The sequence below is a fragment of the Sparus aurata genome, chromosome 17 (genome assembly GCF_900880675.1).
Source record: "Sparus aurata chromosome 17, fSpaAur1.1, whole genome shotgun sequence".
Lineage (NCBI taxonomy): Eukaryota > Metazoa > Chordata > Actinopteri > Spariformes > Sparidae > Sparus > Sparus aurata.
Window position 1 is genome coordinate 10,510,272 of NC_044203.1, and position 20,830 is coordinate 10,531,101.

Here is a 20,830-nt window from a genome sequence, read left to right on the forward strand (position 1 = left end):
ACAGTCAGTGAGGAGGGTGGGCTGTTCGCAGAGCCAAATTAAAAAAGGAGCAGTGCAGATTGTTTTAAGCTCTGGCAGCCCCTTCAGGCCCAAAGGCCTCGCTCACAGCCTGCACCTGCTCCGTCCCCCGGGAGCCTGGTTCCTGATCCGTGGCCCTCGTTTCTTTTCCCCGGGCCCCTAGCCCAGCCGCCTCCTCTCCTCTCCTCTCTGCTCCTCTCTGTTTTCTCCCCTTCCCTCTTTTTCCTTCCCTTCTGCAGCCTCTATCCTCCTCCTCGCAAACGTTAACTCTCCATCCCTCCCCTCCTAAAAACTCCTAATGCTCCTTGCCTCCTCCCCGGTGACTTCCTTCTATCCCTTCACTCCTCAGTCCTGGCCTCTTCACCTCATCTCTCCTCTCCACCACCTGCTCCTCTCCTCCTCTTTATCCCTCCTTCTCCTCTTGCTCCTGGTTACGTCCACCTCTTGTTTTGCCTCTTTGCCCTGGCTCAACTTCCTCCTGTACCCCCCGATTTTTTTTGTTTTTGTTTCACCCCCCTTGTTACTTTACCTCTTCCAGTTCCTGCTCCTCTCTCCTCCTGTCTTGCCTCCAGCAGCTGGCAGAGTATTAATCAGCCCCCCTCTGCACTTGAGTGATTGTGACTTGTTAGCATGATTGAAAACAGACAACCACATACATAAAATACAGTTAGGCATATGACAATATAACCACAGACTGCTGAACTACAGCGCAGAACTCAATAAAGCAGAGTCATAGAATAAACATCCTTTTATCAACCCGAGACACCCACGTGATCAGGATCCAGATAAAACTGACGACGACGGCCCGTTTAAAATTGTCACAGCTATTCTTTATTGAAATCATCCAGTCGCTCCCGTTTTATGACTGCACAGCCATGTAGGTAGTTTGGTCAGTCAGTCAGCTCTACATACAGTATGGTACACTTTGTCACACATACAATATTTACATTACCCAGTAATGCTATGACATGGTTCCAATAACAAGACATTTTGTTTTTAATATGGCTTGGTTAAAGTAGTCCAACTGTATATGAGGCGCAGCCCGGATGAGGCGACCGAAAAGCACCCAACCCGGGCCGGGGCGGGTCGGGATGTGAACCACAGGACGACATGATGGAAGAAGGTTTGTCTCAAGAGTCCCATCGCTGGATCAACTCTGGCCTTCTGTTTCTAACTCATCTATCTGTCTTCATTTGAAGGGTCACCTCATCAAAAATGCAAAAAAAAACTTAACAACGGACATATCTTCACATATCTTCTCAATTACCATGAGTAATAGTCAGATAGTTTTAGGTTTGTGTATCCATCCCAATGCAGTGAAGGTGAATATGACTTTATGGTGCTCACTAACATCTAAAGCTGCTTTAACAGATTTTTACCTTTTTTGCACACTTGAGGGCTGCAGGAACGAGATGTTAACACTGATGATCACTTTCGAAGTGATATGGCAAACTTGTTAGCAAAGAGCAGCTTGTTTACACATCCAGCAGACACGGAGCGACACTAGTATTCATTAAGGGTCGTGTTACTGGCCATCTGATGAATGTGAATCCAATACCTGCTCTGACTTTTGCCGTTCCCCAGCTCCTGAGTGAAATATCTTTCTCCCAGGCAGTTAAACGGCAGATGTGAAGCTATGTTCACTGGTTAGTAGGTAACTTTGTCTGATGCCATGAAGTGTACACTGGAGTTTTTTCGGGGTCCAAAAATGAAACTGATGACAAGTGTTGAGAGCGCACCAAACCAGTTGAGCTGCGAAGACTCTAAAATGCTCCTTAGAGCTGAGAGAATCTGCAGTGTTGAGTCATAATTCTCTGTACGTTCCCACTTCACTAAGAAACCACTCACCACCACTACACACTGTCATTTGATTTCATATAAAAATACTGATTATAGCAGCTTTAAGTCATTTCACAGAGTCTGGAAGAAATCTCCAAACACCTGGCTGTCACTTTTTTTTTTTAAAGTGTTTGATCATGAGGAAAGCTTTTTAGATTTGACAGCATGATGGAAAATTGAGAAAAAAGTGAGGTTGTTTGTTACCTTTGTAAAACTACTTTAAAAGTACCATTACCACAACGGTAAATCTGAAGCCCCATGTTAGCTTGTCATTAACAAGGGCAGTTTAGGATTATGTTACATGTATTTTGTTCCAAATGTATTTGAATGGTTTCAGTGTTAATTATCGTTTGCTTGAACTTGATATATTTATTCTTTTATTGGAACTAATTTCTACCAAAGAAATAGTCCTTATGACAACTGAGGACAGTTTCTGTGGATTATCCAAAGTAACAGGAACTGGAGTGAGATGTTGGCGTCTATTGTCAACACTACAGTACGAGCACCATAAAGAAAATTCCACCACTCTTTATTGTATGGAGGCAGACACATGTACGAATCAGCATGGCCCAAGACCACTATATGCAAGTGAGAAAATGTTTTGTTGTTGTTGTTGTTGTTGTATTTTGGATGAAGTGACCCTTTAATTTGAGTCAATGCTACTCTATACGCACCACAATCTTTTTACAGCAATCATATTGCCATTATGAGCACTTGCTTACGTGCTTAACTATGCTTAACAAGACAGACAAAACACTCCCAGAGACATTTTGGTCCATTTTAAACCCAAGGTTTTTATACTAACGACGTTAAGTTCTGTTGATTTGGTATCCTGTCTATCTCCGCAAAGTCTCTCTTCATCAAATGCTTCATTTACGACATTCACGCCCAGTAATATTCACACACACGGCCAACATAAGCAGCGCGGTCCCCTCGCAGCACAATCATCACCAGAACACTCAGCGTCCTGTATTACTGATATACACGTTAATGTTTCCCATTCATATGGCCTATACCGTCTTCAACCTCCAAAGCAGACTGCTCCGACTTAAATAAGGTGAAAATAAATTTCCACTAGTGCAAAAATAACTTCTCTCTTTGAGAGCAATACGAAAAACAAAGGTTAAGAAAAAAAATATAAATTTGACACACAAGATCATTTTAGAAATAATAATCAAGAAGTGGCACCGATAACAAATTATAACACAACAAAAAACTGCTTCAGACTGTTTCCACCCACTCTAGTCTGAAAGAACTAAGGCTGATTTGTTGCAGCACACACACGTCACACCTACACATACACACACACACACTGACAGGTTACCTATGAATGGGAACCACAATATTAAAGTTTAGGGCTGCAGGAGAAACCACGGACTGCAGGTCATCGGGGTGGGATGACCTTGATGTGACAGAATAAAGGAGGCTGCTGACTCCATCTAGTGGTCAAAAATACAAACTACAGCTCATACCAAAGAGTCGCTAAAATGAATGATTGGAACCTCCAACTTCACCACTAACAAAGTGCAAAACAAATAATTACTACATGGAGAGAATTAAGTAAACGGAACAGGCACAAATCTGCTCGTCTCTTCATCCCACTTCCATTCCATAGGACTACACGTACACCTAAGGGCTGCGGTCTGATGGAGACACACATCACGTTCTGATACGGATTCTTCCCACATACAGTAGCGTAAAGGAGATGACGTGAGGATCAGTCTAGAGCATGGACCGGCGCTCGATGTCATCTGTGTTTCCTCTCCAGCGCGTGGATGGTTAACAGCCGAGACACGGCAGCTGTTCCTTTTAGCCACATGATCAATCTCCACCTGTTCGAACGGCTTTTTGTGCGTTAAGACACATGGCAGAGTGGTGATTAGTTGCATCGTTTCATAGCAAGTGAAGTGCCACCTGTCTCGTCGACGACGCTCTCCTGTAATCTCCGCACTTTTCACCAGATGAGATCTTTCCTTTGTGTTAACCTTTCACAACAGCAGCTTCTGTGTCTTGGGACGAGACAAATAAGGCAAAGAGGAACTGCCGCGGGGACAGTTCTGACGTTACAGGAGGGGACAATCTATACAGTAGCACGTGTGTTATGAGGTTCAGTTTGAATGCTCTGCATATTAATACCCAGTCTCATCGGGAGGGTGTATCATTTGGAGTATTGAGGGTGGAGGGGCTGGAATAGTTTCATCAGCTGCGAGAGCTTTTGTCTGGCTCACCTGTCCAGACTGCCGAGCCACCGAGCTAACCGACACAATCTTTCCCGCCACGTGTCAGTCTCAATCTTTCAGCCAGTCACGGCCATTCTCGGGTCAAACCTCCAGGTCGGGCATTAAGTCCTCCTTTAGCTGAATGTCATTGTCGGATCCCGTGCCGACGTCCGAGTCAAAGAGCGAGTGGTCAGAGTCGGGAGAGTGTGTGTTTGCGTGTCCATCGGCCGAGTGGCTGCTGCCTTCGCTTTCCTCCAGAGTGTCAGTCCTGGAGAAGAGGCCAAAGTCCAGCAGACCTGTAGGGGAGCCGCCGCCGCTGCTGCTCTCAGTGTCTCCGTCATAGTAGAGATCCTCCACCTCCACAAACCACTCGGGCCAGAATCTCCTCCGCATCCGCTCGCAGAACATGGCCAAGTTGATCAGCTCTCCTGTAAAGACATCAGACGGAGCAGGTTCACATGAGCCAGCTTTACCAGGCACAGAGGAAACCAGCAGGAGACATTCTGAGTCTGATACAGTGGCAGACGATACATCTGGGACACTTTTGCAAGACGCATTTTGTGTTATCACTTCATTATGAGCCCTTTCATAACAAATTACTTATCAAAACGACAACAGAGAGCCTTCATTTGTGACATTACAAGCTCTGATTTTGCTCTCTGAAGAGATAAGAGACTCAAGTGTCTCCTACTCCGTGCAAGATATGAAAGCAACATTCAAAGCCTGTGTCAGCTGCACTGCACTGCAGTGGAATATCGCTGCCATCTAGTGGCTGTAATAGACAAATACATCTAGGACAAACCAGCAAGGAAAACTGTAAATGACAATGTATGTTATGCTCAGATACTGTGAATACAGGGTAACAACAAGGCTCAAACTAAAGCAAGAGCATCTACGGTAAATAGTCATTTAATTCGTGTTTAATTCATTTATTTTTAGAATATTCTGTTTCACTCATATCTGAGTCCTTTACAGACGCACTGACCTTTGATGAGTTGCTCTGGCCGTGTCCCAGGCAGAGTCCACATGGCCTGGGCTAGATGCCCAAACACTGTGGCGTCTAGAGTTGAAATCTTAGAGCCCATAAAGTACTTCTTATCTCCTACAGGACAGAGAATAAAAAGCAATTTGAAGTTTTGATCCAGAGAAAAGTTGAGTTTACTTTAAAAACATGCTCCTAAATGAACAGATACGGAAATAATCAATGCTGATGATGGTTAACTGGAAATAAAAAGCCTGTTTTGGTAACCAAAATGAGTTCTATCAGTACTCTAATGCAGTGGTTCCCCATGTCTTTGCTGCCAGATGCAGCCTCACAGCCCGCTCAGATGAAGTCAAGTTTTATAGAGTTTAATTTCCTGCCACTACCACTTGAGGTGGCAGAAGCTGGATCCATGAATCATTTATCCGTGACTTTCGGCTAACTGTCTCAACTGTTTCTGCACTACTCATTATCTTAACTGATGTTCCTTTACTTTCAGAGAACTATTTGAGTTTAGCCATTACTTTTAGCTTACTATTTAAAAATCAAATCTGCCTCACAATCTTCTGATGTAGCCCCTGGCTACTGCAGAAGTACCCCTGGGATGCTAGTACCCCTGGTTGGGAGTCTCTTTTCTGCTTTAAAAAAGAACACGTTACACCCCCGCCACCCCCCAACACACACACACACACACACACACACACATTGCAATGTCATCTATTATCATTTAAAAAAAAAATACTTGGTACCAATGTTAATTAAAGAGAAAAGAAATTAAACGTGTGTGGCCTTTAATACAATTTATGCTAAATCAATTATCTTCTCCTTCCTGGTCCCTTCAGAGAATACACTTCAACATAAGTTCGCTTCGTACTGAGGCTGGAACAGCTGCACTTTTGGCTGCAGCAAGCGCTTTTGCATTCACTTTTTCCGGCACACAACATTAAAAGACTGGCTTCATGATTGGAGAGTGAGCTGATGCTTTCACTCCGGGAGGAACTTTCCGTTTTACAACAACTGGTCGTCAGTTGAAACGGCACAAACAGATCGATGAGGATTACTTTTCTCTCCAGCATCCGACTCTTTGCTTCCATCCGACAACAATCGAACTGATAATGTATCCCTGTGGCTGACATCCACAACTTTTCATTCATTTCTCATATACCTCACTACAAACGCAGAGGTAATGTGTTCTGTATGGACACATACGGTTATAAATAAACCAAATAAACCGCGTGAATCAATTTTTAGTATATCAACTGAAAGGAAATTAAACACATTTACATGCTGCTTAATTTCAGTATGTTAACCATCTCTTAATATTTGAGATCATGCCTTTTCATCCCAGGATAAGGTATATTAGTTTGCATATGCAATCCGAAATAATTTGTCAGGGTCTATTAGTCATTAACTGTTATTCCTAATTGGACAACATTAGCCTGCCAGCGCCGTCAAATGATTTTCATGTTGGTCATTATGGCCTGGCAATGCTGTAACAAATTATCTTGACGCAGATGTCGCTTCAACATCTCTCATATTAACACTTCCTGTGTCTGACCGGACAGATTAACTTCTCTTCAGGCGGCCACTGCTTTTAACTGCCGACTTAAAGGAAACACAAAAGCAACTCTTCTGGGAATGTCGGTACATTTCTTCACAGCGAGTTTCTGAATTATATTTGGAACTGGTTCGAAACACAACAAAACACTTTCCGCTAATGGTTTGGGGATTTGTAGCAACAAATGCATGTAATTCTATTATCCTAAATAAGAAATCTGGTAGCTCTATTATCACATTATATAACAGAGTAATCCCTTGCAGGTTGCCGCTCATAAATTTGATGAGGAAAGTGTTCGCCCTAATGGAAATACATTCTAATGGCAAAGGTTGGGAGAAGAGGCATTAAGAATGCTTATCCACGCACACACACACACACACACAACCCCCGCATACACACACAGTCGTCTGCGTACCCAGCAGTGTGGCCAGCGTCCTCATGTCCTTCTCCATCAGGGCGTAGACCTCCTCCTTGGAAAAGCGTCCGATGCCGTGGCCGTACATCTCCCTGCGTACAATGCTGCCATTCAGGTGGCTCAGCAGCCACTTCAGAGTGTCGCTCAGAGGGCCGCTCATCGCCAGGAGCTTCTGAGTTTCCTCCAGGTTGTCCACCCACTGACAGTAGGCTATCGTCCTGAAGAGAACACACATACAGGAGACGACGGCATGTTATGACTGGATTCCTGCTTGTGTCAGCGAGGGAATGGGTTGGGTAGTAATACCTTTATTTGCCCAGTGCTTACATCTATGATCCATGCAAAATGTTTTCAGTTCTGTATCATGTGCAGCCCATCACAGTGACATCACTCTACCACCTGTCTGGAGTGGAGACTTGTTTAGAAATAAGAAGGTCTTTCTCTTCTTGTGGCTCTTCCTCTAGGTTAAGATCCAATGATCAGACCAGATTTTAGGGACTAAAAAACACCAATACACATCATCCAATGAGCACTCAAATGTGGCTCACCTATAGGGGTGTGCCAAAATATTGATACTACGATACATCGCGATATTTCGTCTTGAGGTATGTTATCGATACACTGGTGCCAAATATCGATATTAAAAAATGCACCACCACCACCCCTCTTTGGAGGACAGCTTTATCTTTATTCAAACATAGGCATACAACCAAATAAAATTTAAAAAATGGTTTAAGTAGCTCTGAAACCCACACATATAGATATTTAATGAGTTGTTGTAGTCAGTGTGTGTGTTAAGAAGAGACATTGTGCAATATACTCTTTGTTTACTTGGCCGTCATTCATGTGAAATTGATTGACAATGTTTTGTAATTCCTGTGAAATGGATTCAGTGCTGTCAATAAATTCTGAATTTCTTCAGTGACCCAATATCGTGATGTATCGTGGATGAAATTTCTTGCAATATATCGATTATCGCAGAATCGCTGTATCGTGATATTATCGTTATCGTGGGCAAAATATCGTGATAGTATCATATGGCGAGGTACCTGGTGATACCCAGCCCTACTCACCTATAGACTTCTTTGTCTAAAAGGACATCTGCAGCATCAGCATTACAATCATATGAAAGAAACTGTGGGGAAAGCATCTGTCGAAACCACAGAAATAAACTACTATTTAGTTGATTTGAATTTTGGCCCGGAGACTCACCACATCCAAAAGCCTGCTACCAAACATACAACGCCTTCTGACAGCGGCACCAATCCTCTGCATTATAAAGCATTATGAGCATCTGCTCCAAACCCTCAGGTAACCACACAAAAACACTGAGTTGTGACTGATTCTACTGAACATTAACGTTAGAAGCCACTGTTTGGCCAGTAGGTCACCTCGTCGTACCAGGTCTACCAAGCCACCTTCACTCCAGTCACCACTGCCACCACTGAATGTTACTTGGTGCGATGCCTGCAGTCTGCAGCCAGTTCAGTTCTCGTTCTGGCAGAACTTTTTTCCTTTTTTCATGTGTTGACTTCAGCAAAGAAGTGAATGAAAACTTGGATGTCAGATACCGTGCATGTTCTCTGTTCACTGCAAATTGGCGAAAAAGGCGACAGAAATCTCTAATCCAAGGCTATTTTTAGCAGCATATGATGATACGCATCATCCCACTGGGAAAATCTGTTTTCAGCCAATCTGCCTTTGCGATTAAAGCCGCACGTGAATGGACGGCTCAACCAGTTCACATAACAGAACTCATGGCTTACAGGTACTTTTCTGAGCAGTGAAGAACCTGGATTATAAAACCATCAAATTGGATACCTTTATCATTTGTAAAACATCTGTCAATATAAAACTCATATTCTGCTGAACCCCGTTGCTTGGCCTGAATAAGTGTTACTGTTGTCCTGTTTCTCATATCTGTCTCTGCCTCAGTCTGTTTTTGTGAATCTGTTCTGCAATTTATGTGTGATTTTTTTTGTGTTTGCATGTTTCTGCTTCACTGTTCTGTTATTTGCGATGCTTCTGCTGCTGCCCATATCTTTTTTTTTCCTGCTTTGCACGTAATTGACATGCTATACATCGTGACTGCTGTTTTATACTTATTTCTTTAATTTAGTGACTGACTGAAAACCAGCCTCTTGGCTAAATCTGGCACATTTACTGTACTGTTTCTTATTACGCGCCGCCTCAGAGAAATAAACTCAACGTGAAAAAGGAAGATATGGATACTAAAATCAATTCTCTGTGACAGCACACTACTCCTTATCGGTAATTCCAGTCCTGTAGTGTCAACAATATGACTTTTTCATCAGGGATCCAGCCTGTGTTGTGTTACAAACAAAGCTTTGTGTCCACTGACAATTAACCTTATCCCCAATCAATAAAAGTGCACCGCTGCATCCGTCCCACTGCCCGTTTATCATCTGTCAGCTCTCGACTGGCTGCCAGAGGACAACATCAGATATACAGCCCTTCAAACTGTCAGCCTGCGTGGAAAGTCTGTCGCCGCCTCTCGTACAGAAACAGGTGAGGGGAGAAAAGGTGACTGTGCGTCTGAAAAAAGAAATCCATTCCTTGATTAAGAACTGTTTACCAAAAGCACACACTTACTGCCGCAGCGCATGGATTCAGACTCCCTCTTGCTTGTGTAAGGGAGCCCCGGCAGCTACGTGAGCCGTCCTGACGTCAAGCAGAGATTTGTCTCACAGCGGCAGACAGACACATCCGATGTGTGTGTGTGCAAACAAGCCCGACTCAAAGCCTCAAATCCCTCGCTCGCTCTGCTTCTATTGACCGTCTTTCCCTCCTTTGTGACCACAATAGATTTAATATAGGAAACCGATAAGAGCCAATTGTTCTACCTGCATTTATCTAATTAAAATACACAAAAGCTCTTGTCTCTGATGCTGGACGCATTCATCGTCCGCTCTGCTCTGTTGACGTTTTTCCAGGCCAGCCGCCTGTGCGTGTAGACGCTAACAAGATTAAGCTTTATCCTTACACACTTGCACTTTCTCACACCGCCTCGTCAATACAGACCGAGCTTCTGCCTCAGCTCGTCTGAAAGCCTTGGAGCCTCATGTCAAGTTTCTGCTGGTACCGGCTATCCCACGAGCTGTGATACGACTGTAAAGGAGCCGGGCGCCTCCAGCCTGCAGTCCTGTGGATCACTCCAGATGACCGGTCGCTCGATATGAATTGAATTAGAGCATGTGGCCTAATACTACATCTGGGAGTGGTGACTTGCACAGTGGCCACACGCTGCTTCCTGTTACACTGAGAATTACATTAGAGTCCTGGAAATAATTTAGTCGGACACAAATCTTACAGATCGCTGCTGCAACAAAATGAAACACGCGGCGAGACGAGATCTGATGAATCTCAAAAGATTCTAAGATGTGTCATGACTTATTCAAGAGGCTTCTCCAGTGGATTTCCTTTGAATCCTGATTTGGGAAACTACCCTGATTAGCAGAATAAAATATCAATCAAAGATAAAGCCAATCATTGTGAGGTAAACAGGGGAGTGACGCTCATAAAATCGTGAACAGGACGGCAGCTTGGCGTTACGGTGCTAAAATACTACAGAGGTTTCATAGAATGAAAAGAGTTCGAGGCATTTGGGGCGGTGGAACAGGCTTCACACATCCAGCAGACACAGAGCAACCTCACGTCCCCACTGACTCCTTAAATATCTGTCTCTTTAGCTGCTCGATGCTCCGTTATGTTCACCAGTTAGCTGCCCATGCTGACTGCTTTCTGTTTGGTGTCGGACAGGAAGCGCACAGTCGATCTATCGGAGATGTTTCAGTGGAAACCGCTGCTTTGTGCTGCTGATAACAGGTGCTGGGGGTAACTTGCTACATGGTAATCCATTTTTTGAGTGCTGGGATTACTACGCACCCCCAAAATTAGAGATGGGGTGTAAGATAATTATTCAAAATAAATTTGTTAAAGGTTATTCGTCTGTTATCTCTCACAAACTTCATGTGATGGCTCAGATGGCGACGGTGGACGGCACAAGGCGCCGCTGCCAGAGTCGCTTGCTCATCGGATTCCTGTTATCTTATTTTCATAGCAGCATCAGTCAGAGGGGCGGGTGGGAAACTGTGTATGTATGACCTCACCATCGGTTGCCGCTGCTGGGCTGTAGCTCTGGAGCTCCTTAAAAGAGCAACAAGCCGCCACACCGCCCTTCCCTGACATAAATAATTCAATCAATAGGTCTATATGTGGGTCTGAACACGGAGCAGGGTGGGTGGAGCGGAGCGGAGAAAGGCGAGAATGGAGGGATGGAGGGAGGACGTAGGTTACATGAATGACCCTTAAAGCTTTGGGGAAATGTCGCATCTATATGTGACCCCTAGTACAGCATTTCTAAACCGTGAGGTGACACATGTTTAATGCTCTTTCTTGCTGGATAAAAAGCCTTAAATGTTCAAAGTTGAGCTCAAAATGGCTCCTGACATTATTAAATAGAGGAGAATGGGCCCCGTCACGCTGGCTCAAACAGCGTTAGAGTGTGTGTGTGTGTGTGTGTGTGTGTGTGTGTGTGTGTGTGTGTGTGTGTGTAGGGGGGGGTGGATATGCGGAAGATGGATGGAGCTTTTAGGTAATGGAAAACACTCGGAGCCTCTCTGGGCGTGGGAGGAGTGGTAAACGATTTCCTAGCAGCAGCGTGTTTCTCACCCAGAGGTACTGGAGTGACTCACCACAGCGAAGGATGGCTGATAACCCAACACTGATGATAAGAGTTGTTTCACACCGGAGCGGAAGGCTTACATATGATGATCTTTGAGTAAGAAAATTAAAACATAAAGAGCTTAAGACTCGACGTGTCTCGTTTTGGCTGCTTAAATCGACGTCGGTTTTCAGTGAGATCTGTGTGGGTGTTTTCTGATACAGCTTAACACTGGGCTTGTGTGTTAAAGCATGTATCGAAATATGTATATGTGAATCAAATCGTACATATTCAAGTCAGTAAATGCATCATTTTAGCCCTCGTGCACAACAGTGACGTAGAGGTCGCTGCATTCTGACTTTAAAATCAGCTCCAAGTTGTTTTATCCATTGAAATCACTGGAGAAAGGTTCTAACAGGTTCCCAAAGACACAGCTGTGACTCACCAGTAGAGGTGTTCCTCGACCATTTTGGTGACAGCTCGGGACACGGCTCTCTCCTGCGGGGTGAGGTTCTTGTTGAGGTTGACGCCCAGCTTCTCCTCCAGGAAGTCCACGATGAACTCGGACCCCGACGCCTGCTCGTGGTTGTACTCCATCCAGGGCATCTTACCCTGCGGCGACAGCTTCCCATCGAAGTAGTTCTGCAGAGACAGAGTGCCCTGTGTGAGATTATGCAGCATCTTCCGCACGTTATTGAAGGAAATAATAGAAAAAGGTTTCCAAGAGTGACTGACATGTGCGTTGAAATCCCTCAAAGGTCTCCCTCAGAGATTTTTTACATGGTAAAGTCAGTTTAACAACATATGCAGAACATCTTCTCTTGCTCTGGAGAAGCTTTTTAAAATCTGAAAAAAAATAACCCTCACGATGTCATCTGAGCCCGGAGGTGAGTGAGTGAGTTTGAGGTCTATAGTCACAAGTCACACAACTATTTATGGAAGTGCAATACATACTCACTGAAGAGCCGCTATAACAGTAAAGGAAAATGAAAAAAACATAATTTTGGGATGCAAAAATGATAATTGTATGAACACTGATGCTGAGCGTCACCTGGTAGGGCAGGTCCACCATGCGCAGGTACGTCTCTATTTTGAGGCAGAAGGGTGAGAGGCTGGGCACGCCGTTCTTTGGCCTGGAGAACTGATGGAGGATGATGGCGTCTTTAGAATCCAACTCCTGCTCCTTCCTGCGCAGATGGAGACAACAACATCTTCAGTAACCAAACAGTGGTCTCTGGGACCAGTCTCCTCAAGCTTATGCGTATCAATTGTTTGCATTTCCTATTGTATGAGAAAAACCGACAAACCAAACTTTATCTGCCACTTTAGATAAAAAAAAAACGAATGTGACAATAATAATATTTGCTTTTGAGGAATTATTTGATTGAAATAAAATGCAAAAGCTTTTTGTTTCCTTTGACGGATTTTCTCATTCTGTCGGCGTTGTGTTCCATGCTTTTTAGGAACAAACAGCATCAAAAGGCCGATTCTTCAGGGGAGAATGTGAGCTTTGTTTGTTTGTGTTTGTTTTATTATGTCGAGACGCCAGCAGGAACAATAGCAAATGCGGCCCTAACGCAAACAGGAAGACAGAAATGGTCTCAATTGATTCGAACATCAAATAGTCACAAATGTGACTGAGAGCGACCTGTATTAATACCTGCTTTCTGGGTCGGTCAGAGACGCGGGATAAACAGGAAGCAGGACTTGCTGTTCACAGTCATGCTCTAACAAACCTTCCTGGGAGGAGAAGGTCGCACCGGTAGTTTATTATAGCGCGGCGACACGGCCGTGAGTCCCTGTGTCCCCGAGCTCTGCCTTTTTTAAACAATCTCCACCACCCACCGGCAGCACCGCACTTGTATTTTCAGTGACCGCGGGGGCCTCACTTCATTAACTTTCAAACAACAGCTTTGTGCAGCAGACCTACATTCTGTTGTCCTGGTTGAACTCTATGAAGAAGAAAAAAATAAAAATCCTCTTAATCTGCAGCTCGGTGGATCACAGGTTGTTCACTTTATCATATGTGAATGAATTCATATGTGTACTTGTTCATGCTAAGCTAAGTTTAGGCAACCAATGGCATTATATTAACAGCTAGTGAACTGAGTCCATGTGGCAAATACTGCTGACGCTGATCTTCTGTGTCTCTCGCTGCTAAGCCGAGCAGCATCAGGAGCTTCTGTTAGAACTGAAACGATTGACTCTATAAATGAGTCATCACGCTGCTCCAAGTCAAATCAAACACACTGCTGGACATTTCCCAGCCCCAGCCTGCAGTCACACTGAGTGCCCGCTGTCCAAACACAAACAGTTATAAACTGTTCCGATGATGTTGTTTTTCTCTGTCTGTGTTCCTGCACTTGCTGTGAATGTGAGCTCCTGTTACTGTTGCCAATATGTATGGGGGCAACATGTCTACATAATGTTTGACTTTTGAATTTGAGATCTCATTTTTAAATTTTTTTTTTGCATGAAATCAGATTATAAACCAACACTGATATCAACTGTTTGTTTTCATGTCCTGTCTATTTTCATTTACCCTCAGTTTGTTAGAATTACATTAGAAATACGAAACAAACAAGCAAAAAGGAATCCAAAATTCAAATAGACTGCTCTATTTTACCGATAATTACATGGAAACTTTATTTATTACCGTTTTCGGTATACTATCATATTACTATATACTATATCATCCAGTACCAGAAGGGTAACAGCACCAATGTTGCACATTAGTGTGTTCACAGGTGTTGGGGAGGACCACTGCATATGAGGAAAAAGTAGTATGAAGCCTTTTGTTGCTCCAGAGGAAGCTGCATGTAATTGGATAAATTGCCTCCAGTGATGTCAATCAGTGGCTAAATTGCATTATGGGTAATGTAGGCGGCACTATTTTCACAGAAGGAAATGTGTTTTGAAGAACTGACTTGCCTTTTGCTCGACACCGTCCTCTTACATCTTGGGAATATGACTTGCTGGATATGAAGGCAGGGGCACAACAACAACTGAGTCGGTCAGACTCCAAACGACGTCACCAACATCAAGCTGAAGTGGATTTAGAGTCTATGGTCTCTGTTTCTAACCAGGTGTTGTTAATGCAGCGCACAGGAAGTGGTAAAAGCAGTCTTTACACACCGACATCAGCTTGATTTTGCGAGCAGACAGAGCCTGTCTGGTCTGATTAGCATCTCTTTTATCACTGCCTCTTCCAGTCTGAATAATTCATTATATCTGTACAGGCGCTGGCAGTATGTACTCTACTTTTTATATAATTCAATCTTATTTCCTATTTATTTATAATACAGTCGACTGCAAATGCATAAGCTTCAGGTAGATAAGGATGGTGCAGTCTAATACAACAGACCTGCAATAAACCCACTTTCATGAAGATGTTACAGGATATAATTTAACAACAATCCAAACGACTGCCCCCAGAATGACCATAAAGTTGATGCAACACCTCTCTGGGCTTTAACATGACTGGGTCGGATCGAATTGAATTCCCTGTTGAGCTGTGCACAACACACGGCTGGACCGCCCCTTCAATGTTATCTCTGCTCCTTTAAACTCGGAATGTTTCATCTGCTTCTCAATCTGATTTTGAACTGATGACACATTTCAGAATTTGGCTTCAGTAAACGACACATCACTGTTCCAGACGTCCATCTCCTGTATTCATATATGTGAGGTGTGTTGGCTGTACTTTACAAGCAGCACGACGCTCCCGAGTCCAAAACGAGTCTATTCAAACTCCTGTTGTTGTTGTTTTATAAGAGCTTGTCTAGTGGAGGGTTTGACCTGTCTGGGGTCAGGTGTTATTTAACCAAACATAAACAAGGACACTGTACTCACCATATAACAATGCCTGTTTTTAGGTGTAATCACACTTCTTTATGATTGGTTCCATGAATGTGACAGCCCAGTTTGACATGAAGGGAAGGGTTTCTTCTTCAGCACCTTCACATACATACTGGGCTTTAATTCAGCCAGATCAGAAGTATGTTTGTCGTGTTTTAGATGGAGCAGTGAGACCTGGAAGAAAATGAGCACCCAAGCCAACATCAGCGACACACATGCTGACGTAGATTGGGTCTGTTTGTTTGTTTACGCTGTTTTTCACATGAAACTCGGGTGATATTTAATTATCATCAATAAGTGCAGAACCTGTATTATACAGTGCGGTTTAACCGCACCATAAACTACATCCTACATCACAAAGTCAACCACCGGCAGAATAAATGTGGGAATTGTACGTTTGCGCAAACCACGGATTGTTGAACTTCACATCTCTTTATGTTCAATTTTCAATTTTATGCCGTGACAAAGCTGTTCTTTTGCTCTGGACTGATTTAGGCACAAAAACCACTTGGTCAGGGTTTTGAGGAGATCGCGGTTTAATCTTAAAATGTCCCTTTTGATCCACAAACACGGCTGGAAATGTCCAGAGGTCTCCTCAGACATATCTTGTGATGAGGCTGCTATAAATGTTTAGGGCTGTAGCAAAACACTAATCTCACGATACGATACACGATATTCACAATATGATATATATCACGATATTCAGCCAACGATACGATTCGATACGATTCGATACACTTACATCATTTTCTGAAAGATTTTAAAAGGGACAGTGTGATTTTGGTGACATCTTGTGAGTGAATACGACAATACAACCATTGAATTAATTGTTGAAGCACCAGTGACTCCACCACCATCCCCTCCACCTCCCGATACGGCAGTTAGGTCATAAACACGTCATGTGAATGCGATATGACACATTTCGTATCAATGTCAGTGTGGCATGTAACCTGTGACACGTACAAATGTGAACATGGAAGTGGTTTCCCAACATTTATTCCTGCTCTGGTCTTTACTGTAGAAATGTTGTTTTAGACTGCATTAGTTTCAGTCAGGTGTGTGTGTCCGGTGTGTGGAGTATACTGTGAACTCTACACTGTGTCTCTGTCCTCTGTCTCGTGGTGCTGAAACCGTTCCAAGTCTTGTAAGTCACTGTTCCCAGTCACATGGTGCTGAACCCGTTCCAAATCCCAGTGCGGTCCGCTCTAAGTCTCCTGCAGCATTAAGTCTGATCTGTCCTGTGTCCTCCCATTATGTCCGTGCCCATTGAAACTCAGCTGAGGCCTCCCTGCAGAGCCACTTCAAAAGCCCTACAATCACTCTCACAGAGGGGACGCGGAGGAGAATAGTAGCTGTGGCGGAGCTGCTGCCGGTGTCACATGGCAGGAACAGATGATGCCGGCAGGCTGCGGGGCCAGCCTCTGCCTCAGCAGCCCGCACGTGATCCGGCAGCAGCGCTCCCGCACGGAATGCAACGTTACAGATTACCAGAGGGGGGGGGGGGGGGGGGGGGGGGTGAAAGTGGAAACTACCAGGCCACTGTTACAGGATGTACTTAGATCCCGGCACCGGCCCGGCCCCAAATAATCCCTCTATTGACAGACACGCGTTTCCTGCACTGCACAGCCCTGAGTTAATCACGATTAGGCCGACATGGCGGGGGCTGATCGCGTCTCATTCACCCGCCTCCACCCACAGCTGTGTGCAGATGTAGGTGTGCTCTCCGGGTCCCTCCGTGCGGCAGATGTGGACCTGACAGCAGCGGGTTCAGTAAAGGTCGCAGCGACGCCGCAGCGCCCGAGGAGTGCTTCCTTTAGACACGCTCAGGTGCCGCCGGGGCGGGCACGAGAGCTGGCACATGAGCGGACGCGTGACTTCTTTTTTTTTTATTATTAATTAATTTATATATTTTCCCCCCCTCCCATCTAGAGTCGTGTCCTTGGGAGGAGGAAAACACAGACTGAAACCTCAGCAAGCACCGCGAGATCTGCACAGAAATCCCATCATATGCAAGGACTCCCATATACATCCAGTCATGGTTTGAGCACAGCCCGTTCCGATGACACCGTCAGTCACTGGCAGACGGTGTGATTAGCAAGTAGACCCGCAGCTCTGAGGGCTGAATAAAGAGAAATAAAGGGGTGATGGGGAAGAGAGCAGAGCCGCCCATCCCTACCTGATGGCGAGCAGTTCATGCAGTAGGTAGGCTGCAGCAGCCAGCAGCGCCCCCCCGGTGATGTACAGGGTCTTCTTCCACCAGGAGTCCGAGCCCAGGGCCGACATGATGCCTCCGTAGTCCTGTAAAGGGAATGTGATGATATAGCCATAAAAAGACTGCTGCTGCTCAGAGCCGCACAGCCCGAGGGGCAGGCTGTGATTCCGCCCGAGCTCAACCACACACGGCCGGGAAGAGGCGAAGCCAGCAGCCCAGTACATCCTCCCCTCCCTCCGGTTACAGCCACCCGGCGTCCTCCCTGCTGCAGTCCCCGTTAGGCTTCATCTAAACGCCCGGCGGGTTGTCTACGGCATGTCGGCGGCGGGGCTCAAATTTCTCCAGAAAGTCTGAAGGAGTAAACATCTCGGCTCCCCCTCCACAGGACGATGCTCAGCGGCACCCAGCTCGCCTTCCTTTGCAGGTTTCAGAGAGCATCTTCAAGCTAATCAAGAGTACAGCACGTCGACTTCCGGTCACAGATTTAAAAAATAAAAGTCGTATTTTAATTTTAATCTGATGACTGTCATGTTCTGTAAACACGCCACTAATAACATTGATTAATTATTATAATTACTATCAAATAAGATATACTATTATAATTAATTATGTATTGTTATTTTGATTATTAAATTATATACATAATTAATAATTATTATATTTTATACATATATATATATATATATATATATATATATATATATATATATATATATATATATATATATATACATATTGGGCAATTATTATTGATAATAATTAAAAAATGAATGTATGTTTCAGAGACATTTTATCTAAGTAGCAGTAGTAACAAAACATGTCACATCTGCTGAACTGCACACTCATATTTCCAGCTAAACAGGTTCCTTCTACAGTCACTTTAATTCTTCTTCTACTACCCATAGCCACAGGTGGCACATTCATATTGTTTGTTTTGTAGTAGGCAAAAGAAAAGCAGACGATCACATCTGAGTAGCTGGAGCCAGAATGCGGCTGACAGCTCTGCTTGGAAAACGACTTAATGACCAGACACTGTTGATGATTAATTCTCTGTTGATAAGCTTAGTGACTCATTATTTCTGCTTCGAATGTCAATAATGTCATTTGTTGCAAGCAACAGCACAAGTGTCCACGATGCCTCTGACATACTGTTCATTTATACTATTATAGTACCTTCTTCAAATTTCATTTATGTTTTTTGTTCGGGCACATTATACATTTTGTATTGACGTCCTTCCTTGTTGTGAATTTCTGTAGGTCTTTCATACAGCTCTGTACTTAAAACCCTGCAGACATCTTGGTATATTAGGGCATGAAAGCTCATTTCTGGACCATGGACATTTGACAGACATAGAGGAAAGAGGAGATTACACATTAGGATTGTGGAAGAAAACACAAGTTGGTGTGGACTTTGAGCTCAGAGTGGTATTATGTGAAAGGCCAGCTGGTTAGTATGTTAACTTCAGTAGCATTAGACATAACACCATAACTATTATACTGTATCTTCAGATCCTGTTGATAATTTCAGTACATTTTTTAATATTTTGAACTTAAACTCTTGGGTGGCCATTTGCACCTTTAATTTCTCATGGTGTAATTAATGAGCGATAAAATAAAGTTGGAAAAACCTGGATCTTGGAATTTCTTTGAACAAAAATGTCATCACACCACTTTAACAGTTAAACGTGTACATGGCTGCATCATTAAAATAAACGGCCAATTGATCAGCGAGTCTGAGCAAAAGTAATACCGTTCAAAAGCTACAGACTTTTATTTTCAAGGCGAGCTCGGGTCAACATCCGGCGTGAGGACGCTAAGCTGCGGCGGCTTGACGCAGAGGGCCTATTGTCTGCTCCGGTGGAGGAGTCACCCCGCCCTGACGAGCCTCCCGCATCCCGGAGAAAGCAGTGGTCGCCGTGAGGAGCACAGAGTCTATTGGCCAGCAGCGCTACATGACGACAGGTCTGCGTGTTATATATATATAGTTTAACTGTATGTGGAGGCTTCAGGCTGCTCCACCTACAGGCTGCTCCACCTGCCTGCAGCCCGGAGCGGGTATTTGTTTCCATTAATAGATTCAAAAACAGCTCAAAAACTAACATGTGTTCAGCTTTAAAATATGACAACACATCTGAAGTATTCTTTTCAGAATAACTGTTATCATGTTACATACATATTGATGTATGACTCTCGCTGTGCTGCTGCTGCTGCCGGTCAGAGCAGGTCACAGATCAGCTGCGGGTCCAGACTGCGCTCACACTGAGTGCCCATGTAAACACAGGCAGGATGTGCAGTGTAGGCTACTCACTCTGGAAAAACTTCGGAAGTGTATGAAGACGTTCATCTTGACGGCTGAGTCCACCGGCTGTACTTTGGGTCTGCTTGTGGAGCATGCCGAGAGGAGGACGGAGACAACCTGGAGGAAGAGGCAGATCTGGGTACAGATCCTGCAGCTTACATCACCGGTGAAATCCTCCGGTCCGCTGCCGGCCGACAGGTGACTCTGACTCTGATCGATGGGAGCTGGTGTTGTCTAAAGCAGAGCAGGCTTAATTAAATGGAGTGTGGTGAATCCATGGCGCGGTGATGAGTGTCCAGGTCCTCTCTGCGGCCAGGGCTACTGCAAGTTAGGCGCGCGCCCCCGCCGACCGTGGGAGCGCGCATTAGAGCAGGAGCGTTTGTTGTTGTACCCAGCTGAAAAACAGAGTGCACTGCAGGCACTGTGCAGCCACATGTGAAGTGTCAGGGCTGTCCCGCGTCGTTTACATACATAGACAACGCAGTGGTTATCATTTTAGAGCTGCAGAGATTATTCTGATGATAAAATAATTCATTTGGGTAAATGTTTGGGGTTGTGGAGAAAACAAGACATTTGAGGACGTCATCTTGGGCATTTGTCACCATTTTCTCACGCTCTCTACACCCAACAACTTCTCCATCAATCAAGAAAATCATCAATAATTAAAATAATCGTTAGCTGCAGCCTGATTATCATCATCGATTGTATACAGTGCGTTGAATTTGCTCATTTCTACACAGTGAAAT

At 44.3% G+C, this 20,830-nt stretch overlaps 1 protein-coding gene across 2 annotated transcripts; it reads right to left on the minus strand.

Moving 5' to 3' along the window:
* Positions 1-826: 826 nt before the first annotated feature.
* On the minus strand, positions 827-20,435 carry faxcb (failed axon connections homolog, metaxin like GST domain containing b). 2 transcript variants are annotated; one of them, XM_030394976.1, is made up of 7 exons: positions 20,094-20,435; positions 17,750-17,871; positions 12,767-12,902; positions 12,161-12,357; positions 7,032-7,249; positions 5,062-5,178; positions 827-4,504 (listed from the first exon to the last, which is right to left on the minus strand). In XM_030394976.1, exons 1-7 carry the CDS (start codon positions 20,127-20,129, stop codon positions 4,179-4,181), a joined length of 1,152 nt encoding a protein of 383 aa, XP_030250836.1. In that variant the 5' UTR covers positions 20,130-20,435; the 3' UTR covers positions 827-4,178. The 2 variants fall into 2 exon arrangements, with proteins under 2 accessions (XP_030250836.1, XP_030250835.1); XM_030394975.1 differs by lacking the exon at positions 20,094-20,435 and having other exon boundaries at positions 17,750-18,257.
* Positions 20,436-20,830: the final 395 nt, after the last annotated feature.